We start from the raw sequence: 14,331 nt of genomic DNA, 5'->3' as shown, positions 1-14,331 counted from the left end.
TTCCTGCCTGATCCTGCAAAGAAGACACGGAAGAAGCCGAACTGGAGGAAATGCATAGATCAGAGAAAACGAATCCCATGGGAAGGCTAATGCGTCTGTTCCGCAAGCTAGCGGATCCCTTGTCCTTGACAAAGTTGTCAACTGTTGTTGAATCTGGACGCGAACAGGTCCACATCCGGATTACCCCATCTTTGACATATCACAAGGAAGATGTCGGGGCGAAGAGACCATTCTCCTGAAAATAATTGTTGGCAGCTCAAGTAGTCCACCTGCAAATTCTCTATCCCAGGAATGAAAATTGCTGAAAGGAACATGTAAGCCACAGCCATGGCGTTGTCGGACTGAATCCTGACAGGACAGCCCTTCAGTCTGATCGTCCAGGCTCTTAGAGCCAGACGGATTGCCCGAATTTCCAAAACATTGATAGGCAAGGTCCTTTCCAATCTGGACCACTTCCCCTGGACAGAATCCTCTTCCAGGACCGCTTCCCCAGCCTAGAAGACTGGCATCGGTAGTTACTACCTTCCAGGTGGCAGGTAGAAACGACCTTCCTCTTTGATGGTGAATATCCAGCAACCTTCAATTTAGGCTCGGACGTACATCGGGAGCCAGCTGAATTGGAAAATCTAAGGCCTGAACCTTCTTGTTCCAGGCTAACAGGATTGTGCCTTGTAGCAATCTTGAATGAAACTGTGTAAGGGACGGCCTCGAAGGAGGCCACCATCTTTCCCAATAGTCTCATGCACAACCGAATGGAAGGCTTAGTTCTACAATGGAACTGATTCTCTTTTGAGGTAAAAATACCCATCTCTGCCTGGCATCTATGATTAGTCCCAGGTACTGTACTCTCCTTGATGGCTTCAAGGAGGAGTTTTCTAGGTTGAGAACCCAGCCTAGAGATTCCAGGTAGTTTACCGTTGTCACCAGACTGTGGTCTAACCCTGAAACCGAATGATCTATTAAGAGTAGATCGTCCAAGTAGGCTAGGCCCTGAGCCCTTAATCTGGCTAAAGTAGGAGCCAGAATCTTTGAGAACACCCGAGGAGCTGTGGATAGACCAAATGGCAGAGCCTCAAACTGAAAATGATGGTTTTCTACTTCGAAGCGCAGAAACCTCTGGTGAGCAGGAAATATTGGCACATGAAGATAGACATCCTTGATATCGATTGAGGCCAACAATTCCCCTCCTTGGGAGGATGGCTACAACCAACCGGATTGACTCCATACGAAAAGATCGGATATTCAAGTGCTGATTGAGATCTCCGAGATCTAAAATGGGTCTTATTTCCCCGTTTAGTTTCGGGACCGTGAAGAGGTTTGAATAAAAACCTGTGCCCTGTTCCTCTAAAGGAACTTCTGATAGGACTGCCTTGGATAGCAGATGATCCAGTGCTAGAAGGAGAGCCGCCTTCTTTTCTGGATCTTTGGGAACACTTGATCTTAGAAACCGGGGAGATGGCAAAACTCGGAACTCTAGTTGACATTGCTCCTGCCAGGTCTTTGAAAATTGCAGGAGCCTTCCCCCCACCCGAGCAAGCGGGGGCACCCCTTCATAAGGAGGCTTTAGTACTCTGCTTTGTGGGCTTCTTTCCCCAAGATCTTTTTCGGACCTTGGTGCTGTCCCTGGGGTTTTCCCCTCGAACCTGGCGGCTGAGGCCATTGAGACGGCCTAGAGGCTGATGTCCCTGGTACAAGAGAAGAGGCCCCCTTAAATGAGAAATGTCTAAATTGCTTTTTTTACTGGTAAAAAGAGCTTTTGCCATGGGAAATCCTCTGTAGGTATTTATCCAAATCTTCTCCAAATAGCCATTCACCATGAAAAGGGAAACCGGCTAGGAGCTTCTTGCACGGTGCTTCGGCTGACCAACTCTTAAGCCAAAGAATTCTGTGAGCATGCACTAGTCCCAACATAAGACGTGAGATCTGAATGGACGCATCTCTCATAGCATCTACTGTGAAACAAAGTGCGTCTGCTAAATCAGCGTACTGCTGGACCTGTTCAACAGGCAAAAATTTAAGCATCTCCTCAAACTGTTCCTTAATAGCCTGGGATATACCCATTGCGACAAGAACCGGCTGCACTGCTGAACCTGCTAAAGCCATCTGGTTCTTAGAAAGGTGCTCCAGCTTCTTATCTGCTGGATCCCTTAACATGAGAGCATTATCAACCGGACATGTGAGGTACTTCTTTACTGAGGTAATTGCAGCATCATCTGCTGGAACCCCCCCCCCCCCCCCCATTTCTTATAGAAATCCTCTTCCACAGGATACAGTTTGGAGAATCTCTTAGGAGGATAAAATGATTTATCCGGATGTTCCCTCTCTGCATATATAAGCTTTCTTAGCCATGCATGAATAGGAAAGGCCTCCCCAGCCAGAGGAGGTTTTAAATGATCCCAACTTAGAAATGGGATCATCAGAAGCCTGCACTGCAGATAGCAAAAAAGTTGAACGAGCCAAATAAGTGAGAGCGTGCACAAGCAAGCTCTCTTGCGGCGATACTCCTTCCGTGTTAGGATCCTCAGAAGAGGATCAACCAGTCCAAATCTCTAGGAAGATCTGCCTGATCCCCAGCATCCTGAACCACCAGAGGAGGATCTTGAGAACTTGATGGGGATCCGCTTCATTTAACCCCGCTCTGAAGGGATACAATTGCATCAAGTTTCTTCTCTAAACCAGCAATGGTAGAAGACAACACGTCACGTGTAACATACTCAGGGGCTGAAGCGTCTTGAGCGACTGCAATTACAGCTTCCCCTGACCGCTCAATCTGACTGGCAGCAACACTCTCAGAGGAGGAAGACATTCTTTTGGACAGGGTTTTAGATTGTTGTGACCCCTTAGAATCCTTAGAGGAGTTCCTGGCCCCTTTGCCACTCATAGCTTACTGCAGGGGTTGACAAATTTGCTTGGAATCTAGGAGCCAGCTTAAAAAGTTAGGAGCCAGGTCCGTGACGACGATCCGGACCTGTCCCTGGCCTGACATGGAGACGAGTGAGGGGAAGATAACAGCGCCGTCGCCGCCCCCCCCGTCTCCAAGTCATTGCCCATAGCTCTTAGAGGGACATTTTTTTTTTTTTTTTTCAAATGACAATTTTTTTTTCAATTGCATTTTAGTGTAAATATGAGATCCGAGGTCTCTCTGACCCCAGATCTGATATTTAAGAGGACCTGTCATGCTTTTTCTATTACAAGGGATTTTTAAATTCCTTGTAATAAGAATAAAAGTGACACAACATTTTTTTTAAAAGAACAGTGGAAAAAAAAAAAAGGTTAAAATAAAGCAGAAAAAATAATAATTTTTAAACGCGCCCTGTCCTGCCCGCATATAAAATTGGTGTTCGAACCACACATAGGAGGTAGCGCCGTGATTGGTAGAGCGAGAGCAATAATTCTACCCCAGACCTCCTCTGTAACTCAAAACGTGCAACCTGTAGAATTTTTTAAACGTCGCCTATGCAGATTTTAAAGGGTAAAAGTTTGTCGCCATTCCATGAGCGGGTGCAATTTTGAAGCGTGACATGTTGGGTATCAATTTACTCGGCGTAACATTATCTTTCACAATATAAAAAATAATTGGGCTAACTTTACTGTTGTCTTATTTTTTTTATTAACTAAATTATTTTTCCCAACAAAAGTGCGCTTGTAAGTCCGCTGCACAAATACGGTGTGACAGACAGTATTGCAACAACCACCATTTTATTCTCTAGGGTGTTAGAATAAAAAATATATATAATGTTTAGGGGGTTCTAAATAAAGGGAAGAAGAGGCAGGTAATATAATACAGGCAGAGGAATCTTCATTAACATTGCTGGTTTGTCATACCAACGGCGACCACAAGAGGGCGCCAGATTCCATAAGGAATCATAGGACCGCAGAAGGCCTCAAAGCCGCGGCCTAAATTTTCGCCCGCCGGCGGAACGGCCCGACGCGATCACGCTGGGGGGGTCCACAGACACAGGATACCCCCAGCTGTGCTGCCCCAGGCGCGAGGTCGCTATTTCTAGTCGCCAATGCGACCTGGCGACCGGGTTTTGTCGAGCCCTGGCTTACTGTACAAAGCAGAGGCACTACCAGCAAAAGAATGTATCACTTGCTAGGCTATAGTACAGTACAATAACTGCTATTTATCCTAGCAATACAGTACAATGTTGTCATAAAACCTGACCAGCAACCACTCTGCTCTGTCCCTCCAGCAGCTTCTCTTACAGGGCTTTAAAATACTTCCTGCATGTGTGGCCGGCGTCTAGCCAGGCCCCCTTCGAAAAAAAGGAAGCCGAGTCTCCTGTGCGAGCGTCTGCATCATGGCGGGGGGGGGTAAATCCTCCACTCCATCGATCGGCCACGGTCTGCCAAAAACATCTTTTTTTTTTCTATAAAAATAATAAGGCAGATGGCTGGCATCAAATCAAACAAAAACCGCCAATCTGGGGGCCCAGGAAGTGATCAGACCCCCCTTTCTCTTACCTGAGGGTCTGAGCTGGCTTAGGAGAGGAGAGTGGAGCTTCTGCCGTTTCCAGCGTCAGAATGGCGAGTGCTCAATACAGCCCCCAGTGGTGACACCTAGACATTACAACACAATTCATGGAAGGAGAGATTCCTGAGAAATTCTCCCCTACCTTATCCACCTAGCAGGGTTTTATCAGAGATAAAAACCCAATCTTCGCTGTTCACAGTAGGCTCAGAGACCTTAAAAGGAAACCTTCAGGAACAGGGGAACACTCAGGTTGACCCACAATCCTGGACCTGCGACAGCGCCCTGCCAGTAAACTTTTATTGGCCTTACTACCAAAAAGTACTGGATCCCAGGGCCCAGCTCTCAAAGCATTCGCAAGCAAAACCTTGTGTTTTCAGATTACGAGGCCCGGGCACCATTCATTTAGTCCATTACGGAGACATCAGAATGGATCCAGTCAGGATGGCTGGCTCTCAAGGATTACTGCCCGTGGATCTCAGTACAACACATCCTTACTCGTGCATAACACCTTAGGCGCTGGCGAAAAAACGGCGGACTCCCAGTAGTGGGAAGGGTTATATGGGGGAAGTTCACGCCTTAAGGGGCGTGCCAGTGTCCAGCACCTGATACACAGATATAACCATGTAGTAATTACTACGGCTCTGTGTCCCCGGATTTAAGAAAAAAAAAAAAAAAAAACCCTGTTGTTCAGATATTCATTTTCTCCTAATTCCTAATCTGTGCTGACAATATCCCAAGCCGTGTTGTCAGCCCTGCCTGCTGGAATATTGAATGTTGCCTATCTCCCACCCCTCTGCACATGCATAATTTATATTCCACGAAAATACCAGCGACATGCCTTCAGTGTGTGTAGAGCAGGGGTCTCAAACTGGTGGCCTTCCAGCTGTTGCGAAACTACAAGACCCATGAGGCATTGCAAGGCTGACAGTTACAAGCATGACTCCCACAGGCAGAGGCATGACGGGACTCGTAGTTTTGCAACAGCTGGAGGGCAGCCAGTTTGAGACCCCTGGTGTAGAGAAAAGGCTCTTGGGAGATGTGGTTCTGGAGCCTGACCTCCCAGCAGCTGTCAATGCAAGAATTTTTTTAAGCCTGGCAGTGAGGTCACAGGAAATTAAAGCAGTTTCTCCCTATCTGAAGTTTAGCCACCCCCATCTATGCTTTAACATTTCCTTATGCATACTGTTGGCGTGCATGCCTGACACATGGACAATGCCTGTGATCCCGCTGTCATTAGACAGAGGAGATCTTAGGCTAAAAGGCACAGATCCAGTCAGATTGACTTGTGATCACTGTGATTGCCAGTTACAGCAATCACAAATGTAAACACTCACAGTTTTTACATTGGAGAGCCCACGTGCTCTCTCTCACAATAGAGGAAAGATGATTGGGAAAGTGCACCTTAACCACCCCAAGACCAGCAGGTTTCTTTACTTTCAAAAAGTTGCGGCAAAAAAAACAAGATCACCTTAGGCTGTGTGTTTTTTTTTTTTTTTTTTTTTTTTAAATCATTTAATTTTAGGTATTTTTCAGACTGCCTAGGCATTTGATATGTTTTAAAACAGTAGGGACCGAAAACTTGCATTTTGAGTCTTTTTTGCTTTATATAAGAAATTTAAAAAACTGTGGTTATTAAATACCACCAAAAGAAAGCTCTATCTCTAAAAAAAAATAATTATATATATATATATATATATATATATATATATATATATATATATATAATTATTAATTTGGGTACAGTGTCGCATGATGAGTAATGGTCAGTGAAAAATAGTCTGGTGATAGAAGGTGTGCAAGTGTGCAAAGTATATTGCTTTGAAAGTATAAATTACCGCTAATGTTGAGTGTTCTATGTGTGTGGATGATGCTGCGTTATGGAAAACTATTCATTTAGTGCTTTACATTTTGGAATAGGGTGCACAATTCTAAAGGGTGCCTTGACTTAAAAAAAAAAAAAAAGGTTGAGAAACACTGATATAGAGATGGAGGGGGAGCTTTGGAGGTTAATGTCGGGGCATACATTTTAAAGAAAATACAACCTGGCATAAAAATGCCCAATTTAGACCAATAAAGCAAATGGGCTAACTTCCAATTAAAGTGCTCCTCAACTGCCCAACAACATGGGCACCGTCATGGGCAGTCTTAGTAAAATATAAGGAGACCCAAAAGCTGGGAGGGGTGAAGGAAACTTGAGTACCATTTTAAGGGTAAACCTTTTTTTTTTGTACATCAATACATTATGTTAATCAAACCACGTAAAGAGGGGGCGGGGGTGGAGCTGAGCCACACGGTGTGTGTGTGTGTGTGTCTATGGACGCACATCAGTCTGGCTCGGGAACACACCCGCATGTCTGCCCCCTCAGTACACGGCTTGCTATGGGAGCACTTGGAGAAGAAGAGGAGTGGAGATCACCGTCAGGGGACTCCTGAACAGGAGGCAAGTCTAAAGTTTTTTGTTATTTTAGGAAAACAAAAAAGCCTTTACAAATCACTTTAGCTCCCCCCCCCCCAAAAAAAGCCACGCTTTGCAAACAATTTTAACTGCTAATATCTCTGTATATGCTGGCTGTTTTGGTGGTATTTTCATTTAAAGCGGAGGTCTGCCCATCGCTGCAAAAATTAAAAGCCAACAGCTATACATATGGCAGCTGCTGACTTGCAGCTTCACAACCGGGTCCCTACTGCACATGTGTGAAGCGTGCTGCGCTCTCACTGTCCTGGCATAAAGGGAGGGGGAGGGAGGTGGAGGGGTACCGAACTGTGATGCAATTCGCCACAGTGAGGTCTCCTGGAAGCGCCCCCCCCCAAACGTGCCAAAGGTGAAAAACCTGTTCCTTTTAGTTTATACACACATTTATAAAAAATTCCACCCTGGGGCGATAACACCGCTTACTCACATCGGCATTGTCTTGCTTCCCAAAGTACATGTCAGAGGAGATTGCTTTGGCGTTTCCAAACTTCTTCTGAGCATCGTCTATAATGGGGCCTGGCTCTATGTCATGCTTACGGCGAGTGGCTGGTCTGAGACAAAAAGTGAAAAACGCATAACTTACATTGCTACGCCACACAAGAGAAAAAAAAAAAAAAAAGAAGAAGCAAAAAAGCAGTTAATTCTTACAAATGTCAGATTATTATGTGGAACTCCAGGCCAACAACTACTCTATGACACTGCAGGGCGGAAGTGACATCATAACGTCACTTCCACCCATAGCTCTTAAAGGGGCATTTTTTAAAATTAAAACATTTTTCTCTTTTTTTTTTTATTGCATTTTAGTGTAGTGTAGATATGAGATCTGGGGTCTTTTTGACCCCAGATCTCATATTCAAGAGGTTCTGTCATGCTTTTTTTTTCCTATTACAAGGGATTTTTACATTCCTTGTAATAGGAATAAAAGTGACAGATTTTTTTTTTTTTTTTTTTTTTTTAAGTGTAAAAAAAAAAATAATAAAAAATAAAAAATATGTAAAACATGCCCAATCCCGCTGAGCTCGTATGCAGAAGCTCCTCCATAGCACAAAACATGCAACCGGTAGAATTTTTTAAATGTCACCTATGGAGATTTTTAAGGGTAAAAGCTTGTCGCCATTCCACGAGCGGGCGCAATTTTGAAGCGTGACATGTTGGGTATCAATTTACTCGGTGAAACATTATCTTTCACAATATAAAAAAAATGGGCTAACTTTACTGTTGTCTTATTTTTTAAATCAAAAAAAGTGTATTTCTTTTAAAAAAAGTGCGCTTGTAAAACCGCTGCGCAAATACAAAAGTATTGCAACGACCGCCATTTTATTCTCTAGGATGTTAGAAGAAAAAAAAAAAAATATGTATAATGTTTGGGGGTTCTGTTTTTAACTTTTAAACGCCACATCTAAAAAGAGGCCCGGTCTTACAGTTTTATTTTTTTTTTTTTTTTTTAAAGGGACTGCCAAGGAGAAGGCGTACTTGAGCTGGCACAGTGTTTGCTTTCGTCTCGGCTGAGACCGCACATGCAAGGATGGCATCATAGAACACTGCAAGGGAGAGGAGTCATCCTGAAACCGGAATGTGGGAGGCCTCCTTTTTCCAGTACAATGGCTTCTGTACAGGAATTGCAAGAGGCTGGCAAAATATGGTTTCTGTACAGGAATTGCAAGAGGCTGCCAAAATATCAAATTCAGATACCTACACCAGACACATTGAAAAAAAAAAAAAAAAAAATACATAAAATGTATTGTATGCAAATCTGCATTTATTTATTGCTAGTTGGCTGGCTGTTCGCTTTCAAAAACCCATCTCCAGGCCCCCCCCCCCTGCAGTATTTTTTTGGGTGATTTTGTTTTAATGATTATCGTTTACAAAGCCCTTAGGCTGGTTACATGATCCTGCATCCTTCATTTTCACCTGTTCTCCAGGCTTGGGTGGATTCTTTTGCAGACATCAGCACCACTCTGCTTCAGGTACATAGGAATTGAAGGGCACATGAGAATCCAGTGTTATCTGGGCTGAGTGATGCAATCTTGTGGCCAATAAGTGGAAGTGCAGGAGACAGCACTGGGATTAAAGGCAAAAGTCATGGCCAGACCTGCTCTTTTTTCCCAGAAGCTAGAGCGTTTTTTTTTTTTGTTTTTTTGTTAAATAAAAAGTTTAGCCGGGACCTGGGCTTTAATATTTACACTACTAGCAATAGCGGGCCTCAGGAGGGTCTTAACACTGTTGGGAGAGGTAAGCTTTCTGGATGTGATTGGCTGTCACACGATCAGAAACTCCCAATCGTAAACAATGACCAGAAGCTATGAGTAATTCCTTATGGATGCATATCTGCAGCGACTCGACTGTAAGAACCACCCACCCCAGCATGTATGTGTACAGCCGGTGTCTTGTAAAATAGTGTCCCCCATCAGATGCTGTCCCCTGCGTACTGCGCATGCGCAGTACACAGATTCCGAAAATTGCCGAGGACGAACGGCGCCTGCCCCGTGAGTCCAGGTTCTATCCCCACTATCCAAGTGGACATAGAGTTAGAATAAAAAAGAGCGGAGCGAGGCCGAGCCCGAAGCGTGGCGAGCGAAGCTCGCCCGCGAGGGGCCCTCTAAAATTCTTAACCCTATGTCCGCTTGGATAGTGGGGCTACCTCCTCCACTCACGGCGCAGTTCAACTTCGGAGTTTTTCCGAAGCTTCGGCTGCTCCGTACTGCGCATGCGCAATACGGAGCGGACAGCATTTGATGGGCGGACTGTATTAGGCAGAACACCGGCAGCAACAGATTAAACAATAAAAAAAAACAAACACACAATCCTTATTTTGTCCCAGCACCATATATATATATATATATATATATATATATATATATATATATATATATATATATATATATATCTCAAGAAAAATGTATACCTGTCGTCATAGCTGGTAGTGGATTTGGAGCACAAAGTCATATCAAAGTCATTGCTGGAAGTGTCCTTCCTCCAAAAATCATCAGATTTCTCATCCCACCTCAGGAAAGAAGAGCTGACGGGGTCCAGTGGGTCCTCCCGGTATCTGGATAAAAAGCAGCAAAGAGTAAGGTAAGTTCGATTCTACTTGTTTATTTGTACTTTTTAAGTGGCTCTTAGTTGTCAATGCACCAGGTGTCCCCTTTAGGAGAGTTTTCCCTCAACTCCTGTTTCTGTGACAACTGCAAATTTTTAAATTCCCATCACTTTCTGTTTTAAGGAGAATCAACAAGGGTGAATCTCTCCAGTGGGTAGGTACATAGACAGCATTAAAAATAATCCTTACTAGTCAATTTTAAATTGGTCTATTTTTTCAAACCATTCTTTTGATCGATGGTGGAGAGGCAGACCTACAGTGTTTCACAAGAAGGAGCAAGAAAAGTATTGCATTTAAAGCGGGGGGGGGGGGGGGGGGGGGGGCACTTGTTTTTGACAGGTACCCGTCTCCACTTCCGTCAGACCTCGATGTGGTGAGGTACACATCAGAAGTTCGGGCCTCCCTCCTCCTCTGCTGCCGGGCCAGTAAGAGCACAGCGCGTTTTGTGCACACGCAGTAGGGGCCTGGGTTCCCTTACTACGAATGGCAGCGGCAGCAGCAGCACCCGAGAGCCAATGGAAACCCATCAGCTAGGGTGCAGACATCGCTGGATTCCAGGACAGGACAGTGTCCTATTATTAAAAGTCAGCAGCTACAGTGTTTTTCCATGCGGGGGGGCAGAACTCCACTTTAAGTGAAGAATTGGTCTCACGGAACAGACACGTCCATTGGTCCAGGGGGATTTTAATAGTACCTAACTGTTCTATAGAAAACAAGATTTTAGTCCAGGGCGGTCAAACAGGGCTTCCTTTTAATCCCAAGGTCCCCTGAGAATGCTCTCATTTATTTGAATTTTAAGTGGGGGAAAGAAAAAAAATGTGACCTATAAACTGTACAACTCATAATAATAATAATAAATAATAACAATAATAATAATAATAATATGGTTGCATAAGTGTGCACACCCTTAAACTAATACTTTGTTGAAGCACCTTTTGATTTTATTACAGCACTCAGTCTTTTTTGGGTATGAGTCTATTAGCATGGCACATCTTGACTTGGCAATATTTGCCCATTCTTCTTTGCAAAAAGACTCCAAATATGTCGGATTGTGAGGGCATTTCCTGTGCACAGCCTTCAGACCACCACACAGATTTTCAATCAGATTCAGGTCTGGGCTCTGGTTGGGCCATTCCAAAACTTAAGTCGTCTTCTGGGGAAGACCTTCATTTGTTGATTTGGATGTTTGCTTTGGGTCTTTGTCATGCTGAAAGATGAAGTTCCTCATTATGTTCAGCTTTCTAGCAGAAGCCTGAAGGTTTTGTGCCAATACTGACTGGCATTTGGAATTGTTCTAAATTCCCTCTACCTTGACCAAGGCCCACGTTCCAGCTTAAGAAAAAAAAAAAAAAAAAAAAAAAAAAAAAGCTCCAAAGCACGATGCTGCCACCACCTTCACGGTGCGTATGGTGTTCTTTTGGTGATGTGCAGGGTTGTTTTTCCAAACATATCTTTTGGAAATATGGCCAAAAAGTTCAACCTCGGTTTCATCAGACCAGAGCACATTTTCCCACATGCTTTTGCAAAACTTTGCCAGGTTTGAATGTTTTTCTTCGCAAAAAGAAAATGCTTCCGTCTTGCCACTCTACACCATAGCCCAGACCTATGAAGAATATGGGAGATTGTTGTCAAATGTACCACACAGCCAGATATTCCTGCAGCTCCTTTAATGTTGTAAGCCTCTTGGCAGCCTCCCTGACCAGTTTTCTTCTTGGCTTTTCATAAATTTTGGAAAGACATGCAGTTCTTGGTAATGTTACTGTTGCGCCAGATTTTCTCCACTTGATGACCGTCTTCACTGTGTTCCATGGTATATCTAATGCCTTGGAAATTCTTTTGTACCCTTCTCCTGACTGGTATTTTAACAATGAGTTTCCTCCGATGCTTTGGAAGCTCTCTGCGGACCATGGCTTTTGCTGTAGGAGGAGACTAAGAAAATGTCAGGAAAGACCTACTAGAACAGCTTTGGGGTTAATCAGAGGCACTTTAAACAGATGGCAGTTGTGTACGGACTATTTAACATGAGTTGGAATGCGATTGCTTAATTCTGAACACAGCTACATCCCCAGTTATAAGAGGGTGTGCACACTTATGCAAACCCCATTTTTTTTTAGTCCCCCCCCCCCAAAAAAAAAAAAAAGGTTAGCGTTTGTTTTTTTAAATTGAGTTGTGCAGTTTATAGGTCACATTTAAAAAAAGGTGGAAAAAGTTATGAAATGATTTCTCTTTATCCTAATTTTTTTACATCACAGAAACCGGACATTTTCAAACAAGGGTGTATAGACTTTTTATATCCACTGTATACATTTTATTCTGCTGCTTGTTTTACTGTACCATTAAAATTGTATTTTTGGTACAAAGCATGTTAAAGTTATTTTGTAAATAACGTTTTTTTGGGGGGGGGGGGGGGTTGCATACATTTTATTTTTCTCATAATGCATCAGTAATTTAAAATAAAAACAGATATACCCTAAACTATGTATTTTCAACAGTAAACCCTTAAAGATGCAATGTATACATGTGCTGTATAATTTAGAATAGAAACATGGAACAGGAACGCATGTTCTGGTTACGTTAACTAAATTCCCTGTGCATATAAAAAACATGTTTCAGGGTTTGCTGCAGCTCTCTCACCCACAGATCACTGTGTCAGTGAATGGAGGACATAAGACAGCTATTGTGTTGATTTTGTTAATCTTAAAGTGGAAGTAAACCCTTCTATCGTTTTCAGCCAAGGAAGCTGCCATCTTGGCCTCTAATGATTCTTCAACTGCCATAATGCTGCACATGTGATCAGTTATGAAGCCAGCCATTGGATGGTTTGAAAGTTTGGTTGAGAACACAACCAATGTGAAAGTTAGCATTTCCGGCATGCCGGGAATGTAAGTGTTTTTTTAAACTGGGTTTACTCCCGCTTTAAGAAATGTTACACTGAATGATCATTGTACAACAATGCATCCGGAAAGCATTCACAGCACTTCACTTTTTCCGCATTTTGTTATGTTACAGCCTTATTCCAAAATAGATCAAATCCATTATTTTCCTAAAAATTCTACAAAAACAAATACCTCATCACAATGACAACGTGAAAGAAATTTGTTTGAAATCTTTGCAAATTTATATAAAAAAAATAATAAAATTTCACATGTAGATAATTTCACATGTAGATAAGTATTGCCTTTGCTCAATACTTTTTTGAAGAACCTTTGGTACCAATTACAGCCTCAAGTCTTTGAGTATGATACTACAAGCTTGGCACACCTATTTGTGGGCAACTTCTCCCATTTATCTTTGCAGGACCATTCAAGCTCCATGAGGTTAGATGGGGAGCGTCACTGCAAAGCCAGCCATTTTAAGATCTCTCCAGAGATGTTCAAATGGGTTCAAGTCTGGGCTTTGGCTGGGCCACTCAAGGACATTCACAGAGTTTTCCCATAGCCACTCCTTTGTTATCTTAGCCGTGTGCTTGGCGTTGTTGTCCTGTTGGAAGGTGAACCTTCTCCCCAGTCTGAGGTCCAGAGTGCTCTGTAGCAGGTTTCCATCAAGAATGTCTGTACATTGTTGCATTCATTATTCCTTCAATCCCGATTAGTCTCCCAGCAGTTACTGCCACTGAGAAATGTCTCCTCAGCATGATGCTGCCACCGCCATGCTTCACTGTAGGGATTGGCATTGGCCAGGTGATGAGCGGTGCCTGGTTTCCTGCAGACACGACGCTTCAGGCCAAAGAGTTCAATCTTTGTTTCATAAGACCAGAGAATTTGTTTCTCATGGTCTGAGGCTGGGTTCACATTATTGTGAACTGAATGTGGGATTTCTGATTCCTAATAGCAGGACATTGTGATCGGCTCTCTCTATGGAGCCGGTTCACATATCTCCGATGCGGCACCGGTGAAAATTTGCAGGGGAGCCCTGTGCATCTTTTGGTCCGTTTCAGGTATAAATTTAGCCCAAAATTTGGGCTGAAATCAGACCTGAAATGGTGAACCAGGACGTACAGGACCCCTGTTGTGAACTGCATCAGCATGCAGTGTGAACAGAGCCTGAGAGTCCTTCAGGTGCCTATTAGCAAACGCCAGGCAGGTTGTCATGTGCCTTTTACTGAGAAGTGGCTTCCATCTGGCTACTCTACCATACAGGCTGACTGGTGGAGTGCTGCAAAGATGGGTGTTCTTCTGGAAGGTTCTCCTCTCTCCACAGAGAGACACTGGAGCTCTGTCAGAGTCACCATTGGGTTCTTGGTCACCTGACTGATTAAGGCCTTTCTCCCCCAATTGCTCA

At 43.6% G+C, this 14,331-nt stretch overlaps 1 protein-coding gene across 1 annotated transcript in view; it reads right to left on the bottom strand.

Moving 5' to 3' along the window:
- The window catches only part of ARFGAP3 (ARF GTPase activating protein 3), a gene marked incomplete in the record, with an annotated part of 95,113 nt that overhangs the window by 14,342 nt on the left and 66,440 nt on the right, over positions 1-14,331 (bottom strand). The window contains 2 exon segments of the mRNA XM_077469016.1: positions 7,378-7,501; positions 9,856-9,999. Coding sequence (XP_077325142.1) covers positions 7,378-7,501; positions 9,856-9,999 — 268 coding nt within the window.

This window comes from Lithobates pipiens, unplaced genomic scaffold, assembly GCF_037356315.1.
Source record: "Lithobates pipiens isolate NorthernLeopardFrog02 unplaced genomic scaffold, aLitPip1_a1.2 Scaffold_8, whole genome shotgun sequence".
Lineage (NCBI taxonomy): Eukaryota > Metazoa > Chordata > Amphibia > Anura > Ranidae > Lithobates > Lithobates pipiens.
The sequence above is the reverse complement of the archived record's forward strand: the minus strand, read 5'-3'. Positions and strand labels throughout refer to the sequence as shown.